Here is a 10,865-nt window from a genome sequence, read left to right as displayed (position 1 = left end):
TAAAAAATTCCATGATATTTTTTAAAAAATAAACTAAAATCTTCTCCTCTCAGTTTCATCTACACTTTTCCCTTATTTATTCTTCCATGATATCCTAATAATACTCCCCTTTCTTCTATGTTATTCAATTTTCTTATGTTTGTTTTCCAGTAAACCCAACTTTTAACTCCTTGCAAATAATTCATTAAGGATTCATATGAGGATATAGAAAATATCATACTTAGAATAGTTAAGAATTAGCAAGTTAGTAGGTGAGTTGATTTTTTTTTCCTCCAAACAAATGGAGGTTTTTTTTAATGGTACATGGAAGTTGATAGATAAGATATAAGAGATTTACAAACCTTTGCACAAATGCACACAAGGCTACCTCAAAAGAGCAGCTTCTTTCATGCTAGATAATTCTCTAACCGGAAAACTTAATTATTCAAATCTATCATCTCCTCATCCAAACGAGGACCATTTAAAGACTTTCTAAGAATAACAAAAATAACAACGCTTAACAACCACCTAAAAAACTTATCAACTTACTAACTAACTTTCTATTAAAGACTTCAATGTAGTTGTTTGTAACCACAACGGAATATGCAAAAGTGTTATCATAGTAACCGTTCGATAACAGCAGGTAAGATAAACTTGCCATGCATGTTGATGATCCAAATTATGCAAACTTTCTCGTCGGTGTCTAGCTGTAATTTTATTCATTCAACAAAAGTAGATTATATTATGCTTACTTTCATTAAAAAGAAAGTGAGAAAATGAATCAACCAAAGACAAAAGCAGAAAATGGAATAACATAAAATAAAGGGGGAGGATGTTCATAGAAGAAAATGAGGGGAGAGTGTGGAGGACACAATGTTATGAGATTGAATTCATCTAAGTTATTTATTATAAAGGACTTATGTCTCGTACATCATATAACTTACACTGGTTTTGAAACTCCCTGAATAACAAATACATGATGAATTTTGCATATAGCTACGAAAGTATAAAACTACATTGACACTCTACTATATCAGCTACTTTTTAGTGAAATCACAAAATTATAAACTTTATGGATGACTATTTTGTCACCATATAACAAATCAATATTTTTAAAGAAAAACTTAAACAAGGTGGAAACTGCTAAAATATAAGGCTGATGACCCAACATCCTAATCCCACTGAACCTCTCTGTGAAAAGTCCACTCGGAAGGATTCAATGTTCTTTTCCCATCAGCAGCAACAAGATCATATTGTGAATCTTCTGAAAATTCAGTGTGCATAGACTTCCAGTGGAGGCATGGCTTCCAATCAGCCTCCTTAAGTACTTTCAATATCTCTTTCACCACAATTTTGCTCCCCTCAGCTGCTAAATGGATACCATCACTGCATAATTCATTGAAATTTAAAACAAAATTAAAGATACTTTAGTAGATTTATCATTTCCCATATTCTTTTTTACAAGTTATGTCAGGTTAGAGGACACTAAAAGGGCTGTCCTTTAATATATTTCACAAGAAAACAGAAAAAGCTACAATATTAAGAGATCTGGGACATCAATTTAGTATCCTAACATCATTGAAGTAACCTTAAAATCGTCTTTCTGGGTACAAACTGCAAAACTGAACCTTAAGAGACAAAATTGATATCATTTTTCTATCGCTTAAGAACAAACAATAACTTAGACTAAAGGTTTTCCCACCAGAAGGAGTTGGTTATATAGATAAACAACACAATATTTGAAGAAATAAATTGATATGAATTTCTTTAGACCATCTAGCAAAGAAAGCATCGAGAAAGAACAAGATACTTGAGAAAAGATAGTGAAGGATTTGGATATTCAACAATTACATTGCAGTATGTCACTTGATATTTCTTGGTATTTGGAAAAATAAAATTGATTAAGAAAGAGGTTAAGAAGCTTACGTAAAACATGCATTCTCCCAATCATCTATACTTTGTAGTGCATTAAAAAGATCAACGACTTTCACACCAAGTTCCTTGCATAGCTTTATACAAGCATCAGAATAGCTTCGGCATAATTCATTTGTTCTTACCAACTCACTAAAAATTGCACTGATTAAGAAAGGAGAACGAAAATCATGTGATTAGAATTTCATTGTGTTATCTAAATACAAGTACAAAGATGAAAATGAAAGAGAAAAATATGTTTTAGGCTACCTGGTGTTTCCGCGCACTTTTTCCTCATGGACAGGAGGACAGCTGAGAACAATGATACGTGTCTTTTCAGAGAGGCTCTGGCATTCAATATTCTCATTAAACTATGAATAGTAGTTTTACATTTCAAATGAAAACACAATCATAATTGTAAGCAAAATATCATCATGTTTAATATATATCTTTCATCATTATTAAGGAATTACAATATGCTGCCATTCATCCTACAACATGTCATTTTTCACTGTTTCTTATTTCCAACATCCGTTTGACTTGTTACTGTTTTATGAAGACACAATAAAATCGCAAGCATATTAATTTGCCTCAAACTATTATCCATGTATTTTACTCAAACTTAGTCTTCAGGGGGGGTCAACTATTATCCACGTATTTTACTCAAACTTAGTCTTCATTTTATGAATTAACTTTTTTTGGATGCTTTGTTTCATATAGAACTATAAATTATAAATGAAAATAATGAACTCAAGCAAAACCATGTTTCACTATTGAGTACACTATTGTATTGTGCGCAACGAAACAACTTTGGAGAACCCAGGTAAGACAAGATATATACCATTACATTGGACGGTTTAACACCAAATGATTTACATAATATTTGTCATTGTAGTGTCAGATATGTATGAAAGTGAAGATATTTATCTCCAATACTTGGAGGACACAAATGGAGAAAGACAAAATATGATCGACAGAGCAGAAGTACCTGAATATGAACGAGAATCTTTCTCATATTTGCGATATATTCTTGAAGTGGCACATGAGGGCCTAGACCAGATGAGTGAGGACCCATAGAATCATTGCCTCCAAAATAAACTATGACAAGGGAAGGCTGTGTAGCAGCATCCTGTGAAGCGGGACAGAAATTATTGTATGGTGTAGGCAGGATATTGTTCAAATGCAGTCAAATGAAAAACTAAGACCATGTTTTGATAAACAGTTTAATTAACCGTTTATAACCCCATTTGTGCAACAAACTCTTATCGTATAAGTGCATATGTATAAGCTATTCATATAACAAAAGATAAAATAAAATCAAACATTTTTACATATGCTATCCTTAAACTTATAGAAACAAGCTGAAATCAGTTTATGGACATGTCATAAGCCGTTTCCATAGATTATTTCAACAGTGTCATAAGTATTGATGTCAGTAGATAAACTCAAATAAGTCAATCCAAACATACCCTAAGAGAGATAGTAAGTAAAATATATGGGCTGTACAGTAACAAACATTTCATTTTTCATGGAGCTACCATTAGCCTGCACGAACTTAAACAAACAGGTGCCAATGTAGAGCTGGTAATCCTATGCATATTTAAAATAAAAATCATATACGATGGTACATTTCTGAACATTATTAGAATAGTATATACGCTACCAGAGAAAGATTAGGCAATTGTTCGTTATGGGTTTTTGTCCGGCCACTATGCTTAGAAAAACTTGATTGGTTATAGAAAAGTTCCTTAAAATTGTGCCTTTAGAAATTAAGCGGACTTTCATTTACGTTTCTTTAGAGACCGTGCATCCACCATAAATCATCTTGAATACAAGCTAATTCAAAGAAATCATTTCATCTGAGATATGATGATGCAGATATCTGCCAAATTAGGTACGGTACCTTTGGGAAAACTTGATGGAGGACTTGGAGAGCACGTCTTGAGTTCCATCCGTAGTATCCTCGTAACAATATGTCTGCCTAAAATGAGTAATTTTACATCAGCATAGCATAAAAGATGACAATCCTCCATAGTATTAACTTTGATGATGGGAAGCAAGAAAGGAAAAAAAAAATCGTGATAAGTATACACTTAAATTCTACTTCACACACATATTTGCCATACCAATGTAACAGTATTAAATTATTAATGGAGTATTTGTACAGGCTATCTACTTTGCAATCACTATGAGCATCTCTTAGGAGAATACGAGGAAGGATATAATATAAAATCGAAGAAATTGACCAAGACATGTTGCAATAACGAGGTTAACAAGAAAAAAACTTGTTCTTTTTAAACGGTCAATGTTAATATTATTAGTAACCGTTAGCATCACACTCGGAGTGTGAAACCACAAACAAAAAAAAATCACAGTTGGAGTGGGGATCGAACCCTCGGTCTTCCTATCACTCCAATCCTTAAATCTCCACCCCAGACACCAAACCAACCTTATATTTAGCAATTTGAGAAGGACTAAAAGCATTCCTTCTTTTTGTTTTTAAAATAACAGAATAACAAAACAAAAAAGAGCAGACAATGTCCGTCTAAACACTAGAATATCACTAGAATATCAGTCATCGTGAGCTTAGCTCAGTTGGTAAGGACAATGCATAATATATGCTAGGTCCGGGGTTCAAACCCCAGACACCACAAAAAAAAAAAAAAAACACTAGAATATCAATATCCAATAACAGAAATACTCTGAGAAAATCAATCATGTTGTATTTTGAAAACTTTACACAAGTAACTAGACAAAAACTGAAGCTAAGATTTAAAAAAAAGTACAAGGTCATTACTCTTTTGGTCCCACTCAAAAAGATAAGGTCAGTTGTGAACAACATTGAAACTCACTACTGGGAATTCAAATTCATCCCAACATCAATTCTTTCCTTGGGAAGTGCCTATTGTAGCTTGAGGGGACCTTACTACTAGTTACTACTTTCCCCAAAAGTTTTCAAAATTATATTAATTTACGTAAAAATTTGCTTTTTTTTTCTTTCCCATTTTCTTAAACATAGCCCAAAATAATTGTTTATTTCAAAAAGGCAGAAGGTACAATGTAATTAAGTAATTTCCCAAAACATTAATCTAGTATTTTTGTAACATTGAATCTTCAAAACATAAAAACCACGTAAGAGATGAAAACAAGAAATGAATGAATGAATCTTACATTGAAAATTTACCTTACGAGAATAGATGTCAGAAAGAAAGGAACCCCAACCACTATGGCTGTAACTGAGCTGAACGATGGAAGATCCGAAGAGAACAAATTGAGGTCTTGCAGGTGCAACCATGTTTTTGCTTCTGGTGGTGTTCTCTAAATCTATGATGAGTGATGAGTTTTAAAGGGTTAAAAAGAAAGAAGGATACGTAAGACAGAGGCAGAAGAAGGAAAAGACCAAAGCAGGCAGCGCCAAACCGCTTCCTAAGCTTGTGGAGAGTCAACGAAAACTATGTGCATAAGCTAATTATTAGAAATACCAAATCAAACATTATGGTTGGTTTGTTAGGAATGATGACATTGACATCACACACCTTTACCTTAATGCTTGCCAAAATGTTTGTTGACATTTGACATGAATCTTCTTTTCAATAGTTATTTTATGCGTTAAATATGTTTTTGGTCCCTATAAATATACCAAATTTTTATGTTAGTCCCTCTAAAATTTTCCTTCAATTTTTAGTCTCTCAAAAATTTTCCATCTTCACTATTGATCTCTATTTTAAAGTAAACTCATATGTAGAATTCATATTTTTTAATAAAATTTTGCAGAAAAATTCATAATAATATAAGAATCTCTCCCAAAAAAATTTAGAATTTTTTAATAAAACATGAATTTAATATGAATTTTTATATTTTTTATGGTTAAAAATTCATATTAAATTTATGTTATGTTAAAAAATTCTAATTTTTTTTGGCAAAGATTTTTACAATATTCTACACATTTCTGCACAACTTTATTTAAAAAATACTAAAATTAACTTAAAAATGGGGACCAAAAGTAGTGATTGAAAATTTTATAGGGACTAAAAGTTGAAGGAAAATTTTAGAGGGACTAAAACGAAAAGTTTGTATATTTATAGGGACCAAAGACATATTTAACCCTTATTTTATTTTATTTTATTTTAACCTTTCTCATCTTTTAAGAAATGAGTTTTGATGGTTCAGAGTTAAACCGTAAAGGTAAGTAAAATCTGATAAATAATTGTTCTATCCAATAATCAATTTTTTTTTTGAACAATTCGTCTTTGATGAAGTTCGTTAATCGCTTGAGTTTATATGCTTGTTTTTTTCAACACTTCTTTTACTCCCTCCTCACTTTTTTTATAAGAAATAAAAGTGTTAAAAAATTTGGTCATTTTTATAAAAAAAAAAAAAAAAAAAAAAACATTGCAACTGTAGTAGATGTTAAGTTTCATCTGTCCTCCTGAACTTAACTCAGTTGGTATGGACAATGCATAATATATGCAAGGTCTGGGGTTCGAACCCCAGCCACCACCAAAAAAGATGTTAAGTTTCATCTCTATCATTATTTATTATGAGAGAGAATATTAAAAGTAAATACATTTGTAGAAGAATCTGCTTTGGTTGGCCTGATGGTATTGGCTTGAGATATGTAAGTGTGCTGCTCTATAGTTTTCCGTTTATAGAAGATATTGTCAGAGGGGGTTGTACCTATACACGCACTCCGACCCCCATGTCAGGTGGGAAATAAGGAGGTTGAGAGATTTGAGAGAAAGAATAAAGTTACTTGGAATTGTAGTGGAGTCCCCTTTATATATGCATAAGGAATAATGTTGGGTTTGGTTCCTTGTTGATCCTTACCTTGTAATTGGGTCTTTGTTAAGTGAGTATGACCTTTTAGCCGGACTGGAACAATAAATTTTGACAAAAATGATTTATAGACCCAAGCGAACTTGGATGAGATGATAATGGATCACTTCTAACTTAATCAGATGTCTTATATTCAAATTCAATTTTCAAAATCCATAAGTGTTAAATCTCTTGAGAGAGAGTTTTGTCATCCATTACGATCTTACACGATTCAAAAGATTAGTCTTTACAAATGCGTGTAAACGATGCCCGATTAAAAAAAAATGATTTACAAACCAAATGCAAAACCAATATAATAAGATAGAGAGTGTGTTGGTGATCAAATGAGTATAGTTGTTCAAATGAAAATGTGTCCGCTTGCTAATTAGACCTTAATGTTTTTAGACCAACCTAAAAACAATAATGTCTAAGTTAGAAAATGTGCATATTTTTATTTGGACAAAAAAAGATCACTTTCCCCAATTCAAACTAATTTAAAATAAAGAATAATTTTGTAAGTTGCACTCAATTTTTTATTTTTCAATAAAACATTCTAAAAATCGTTTCCTAAATTTACAAAAACAAACTTTGCAATTTGTTTGAACAGTAACAAATGGGTGTTTTTGTCCAAATAAAAAATTGTACACTTGTTAACCAAGATCTAAATGTTTTTAAGTTGGTTCAAGTTAGCAACCCTACCTACCTATATATATATATATATATATATATATATATATATATATATTGAATATGAAATTTTTTAATAAAATATATATTTAATTAACCACATATACCGAAAAACTCAAACTTTAATTTTTCTAGTATGCAAAAAATTATAATTTTTATTTATTAAATTGAAGGGTAATTTAAGTATTTCAAAATAATTTGTGGGGTCAAAAGTAAATTTAATGGGTGGAAGGACAATTTTCTCCTCCTGGGTGGACCATCTTGGTCCATGAATGTCAATGTCCAAGTAATGTCTTGTAAATGAGATTAAACTATTACTTTTTCTACCTTATTTGTTTCTCGCGCGCCATATTTTTTTCTCAAAATATCCTTCAGATTATATAATTTGAATTTGAGTTTTTCCCACCCTAAGGTGAAAAATTGAGATTTTTACCAATTCGGATTTTATAATCTGAAAACCTCAACAAAAAAAAATAGGGTGCACAATTTGATTTTTTCGCATTATAGAATCCGAACACCCCCTAAACACCCTTTTTTTTCATGGTGCAGATACAGTTCGGATTACGTAATCCTAACTGCACCAGCACCAATTCTGAACATGTTTGTAACATGTATAGTCATTTTAAGGACAATATTAATCTTCCTAGCTCTCATCCTTGTGTTTTTGGATCAAGACTCCCTTAGAAGGGACTTCTTACGCGACTCCGCCCCTCAAAATCCAAAATTCCATCGTTTATACCATTTTTTTTTCATGGTGTAGATGCAGTTCGGATTACGTAATCCTAACTGCACCAACACCAATTCTGAACATGTTTATAACATGGATGGTCATTTTAATCTTCCTAACTCCCATCCTTGTGTTTTTATGATTTTATTTGACAGGTTTTTATCATTTTTTTTATTTGGATTTTTGGTTGTTTTTAAAAGCAAAATTCAAAATTGATGAAATGGGAGAGATTATGATTGCTGATTATACATAAGCATAGTTAGACGTAATACGAACTGCAAGTGGCATTTTAGGAAATTTTACAAGGTGCGTATTAGTGTAATAGGGTGGAAAAAGTAATAGTCATGAGATTATTAGGTTAGGCCCCTTGCGGTTTATGGTTGAGTTGTGAGGGACAAGAGTAATTATACTTTGTCCAAGAAGTACAAGGAGAGAAAAGGGTTCATTCATCTTCTAAATATTTTAGAGAGTTGCGCTTCACGCTTCAGCAATTTCTCTTTTTCCTTTGTCGAGGGGTTTTTAAGTGTCGTTGGCCACTCCGGTGACTAACTACACTTTTTAGATCTCCTAACGTTTAAAAAGTCTTCTCAAATGGTAATTAATTGTCGTTGAGGGTATTTATATAGTTTCAGGGTGGTTGGGAGAAATATTAGAAGTCTAAAGAGTGATTTTAAAAAATTTATGAGTGAGAAGGATCAAATACGGATAACATTAACAAGTACTTGGTCATCGGATATATCATTTATTTGTTGTATAAAAAAGTTTAAGTCAGCTAAATCAAAAAAGAGAAAGTCTTTAGATTTAAAAAATGCTTACGAATATGATTCTTTTTTTTGGTTACCTTACGAATATGATTCAATATTTACTAACAATGTTCTCATATCGAAAACAAGATTTCAATCAAGTTGAATTCTTATGAATTAACTCAACTATCATTTGCATTATTTGTGCATATATTAGGGAGGAAACAAATGGATAATGGTTGATTTGTGTTTACTTATTTTTTTATTTTATTTTGTTGTGTTTACTTTGAATGCATATACATTCATTTGGTATTATATCAATGTCGCTTCCTCTTATAACCAAATGACATCCTTTTATATTTTTTTCTACATTGATATGATGTCATAAATAACCAAATTAAGAAAAGTGAAAAGTGAAAAGGAAAAAAAGAAGAATCGGAATTTGTCCAACATTATGTGCAATAGAGCCAAAAGCAAATAGGGATCATCGATCAACTTGTAGATATTAGGAAACCACGTAGGTAGAAGAAAATTAAAATGTCATGTACTTATGGATTATTATTGCAATATATTAAAAAGCTTCATAAATGCAGTAGTGTTGATCAACAACCTTATGAGTACATAACCATATTCAATGAAGAGAAATGAATAGATCATGGGGAACAACTTGTTTAAGAAATGATAGTAGGTGTGGGGAAGAGAAATAAATGAATGAACATATCTATGTAAGAAATGAAACAGATAGAAGTAGGTTATCAAATTTATCACTACCATAATGACACTATCTTAGCTTTAATAGGTTTTGCGGGGACTTCACCAAACATTGCTGACATTTAAGATTTAGGAATCCTATCTAACGTGAAAAATGTTCTCAAGCGGTGACAACTTGCAATTGATCATTTATTTTCCTTGATGTTGTTAGTTTTTTTTTTGAAGGATTTGATGTTGTTAATTTTTTTTAAGGAATTATTGTTTTTTGTTTATATATTTAAAAAGATTAGATACATTAATTATTCAATGCATCTAAAAAGTGAAGTCTTATTTATATTAATGACCGAAGGGAGTATATATTTATGCAACCGTTTAAAGAAAAAGGTAGAGATGTCAAATGTGTTGGTCCAATTCAATCCAATTTGGTCCGAGAAACAAACTATATAAGTGGGTCAAACCGATCCGACCTGTTTATTATTGGTAACATATTAATGTCCCTCACTTGATCCACGTGGATCATGGGTCAGTCTGATCTGACCCATTTTTTTATTTGATTAATTTGTTTTTTAGGGATTATTTGATTAATTTGTTCTTTATGTTATTATACTACTTATTAGTTTTCACAATTATCTATTTGTTGAGATATGATTAATTGGACTTAGAAATGTAAATAATTTTTCTATTAACATTAAATATTAATCCAACTCTAAATTTATTCCTTCAATTGAATCAAATTAATAAATTATAAACTTAAATTTTTGAAAAGTATTAGCTTAATTTATTCATTTTTATTAAGATTACATATTTAAATATCTTTTTATTAATAAATTTTAAATTAGTTGATAAGTTTTAAAGTTTTTTTATTATATTTAAAAAAACAAATAAAAATATTGAGAATGGTCCGGTCCAAAGCTCGATGGAATAGTCTAGTCAATCCAATTTTTAGATGGGACAGTGCCTAAAATTCCAATTGTATTTCAACCTATGAAGTCCGGATAATCCAAAACGGAGACGTGCCCATATCGGATACCGATACTTTACAAATACTTTAGGATACGTACCCACGAAGTATCTAAATTAAATATTTTAATTTTTTAAAAATATTTTATCGGATACTTATAAGATACTTCACAGATACACCGGGATACTTATAAAATGCGTCACATATACGTATCCTAGAAAAAATGAAAGGTAAAAAGTGAGACAATGTTGTGAAATTCCTTGGAGATGCATATGCTTCAATTGTTTTTTTTGAAGGAATATGCTTCAATTTTAGATATGCACCAGTAGAA

General features: G+C 31.0%; 1 protein-coding gene across 1 annotated transcript; it reads right to left on the bottom strand.

Annotated features, from left to right (window-relative positions):
* Positions 1–855: 855 nt before the first annotated feature.
* LOC146939903 (GDSL esterase/lipase WDL1-like) lies at positions 856–5,472 on the bottom strand. The gene is made up of 6 exons (XM_085753451.1): positions 5,075–5,472; positions 3,794–3,871; positions 2,879–3,019; positions 2,161–2,237; positions 1,906–2,055; positions 856–1,365 (listed from the first exon to the last, which is right to left on the bottom strand). Exons 1-6 carry the CDS (start codon positions 5,183–5,185, stop codon positions 1,152–1,154), a joined length of 771 nt encoding a protein of 256 aa, XP_085609577.1. The 5' UTR covers positions 5,186–5,472; the 3' UTR covers positions 856–1,151.
* Positions 5,473–10,865: the final 5,393 nt, after the last annotated feature.

This window comes from Medicago sativa, chromosome 3 (assembly GCF_051527215.1).
Source record: "Medicago sativa cultivar Bolivia chromosome 3, Bolivia_mono, whole genome shotgun sequence".
Classification (NCBI taxonomy): Eukaryota; Viridiplantae; Streptophyta; class Magnoliopsida; order Fabales; family Fabaceae; genus Medicago; species Medicago sativa.
The sequence above is the reverse complement of the archived record's forward strand: the minus strand, read 5'-3'. Positions and strand labels throughout refer to the sequence as shown.

Bases quoted from the DNA above. Each gene is read 5' to 3' on its own strand.
- LOC146939903 (XM_085753451.1), bottom strand. From the start codon at position 5,185: ATGGTTGCACCTGCAAGACCTCAATTTGTTCTCTTCGGATCTTCCATC. The intron at 2,056-2,160 runs GTAGCCTAAAAC...TTTCTTAATCAG, and splicing joins AAAGTGCGCGGAAACACCAG to TGCAATTTTTAGTGAGTTGG. The intron at 1,366-1,905 runs GTAAGCTTCTTA...TGAATTATGCAG, and splicing joins TGGGAGAATGCATGTTTTAC to TGATGGTATCCATTTAGCAG.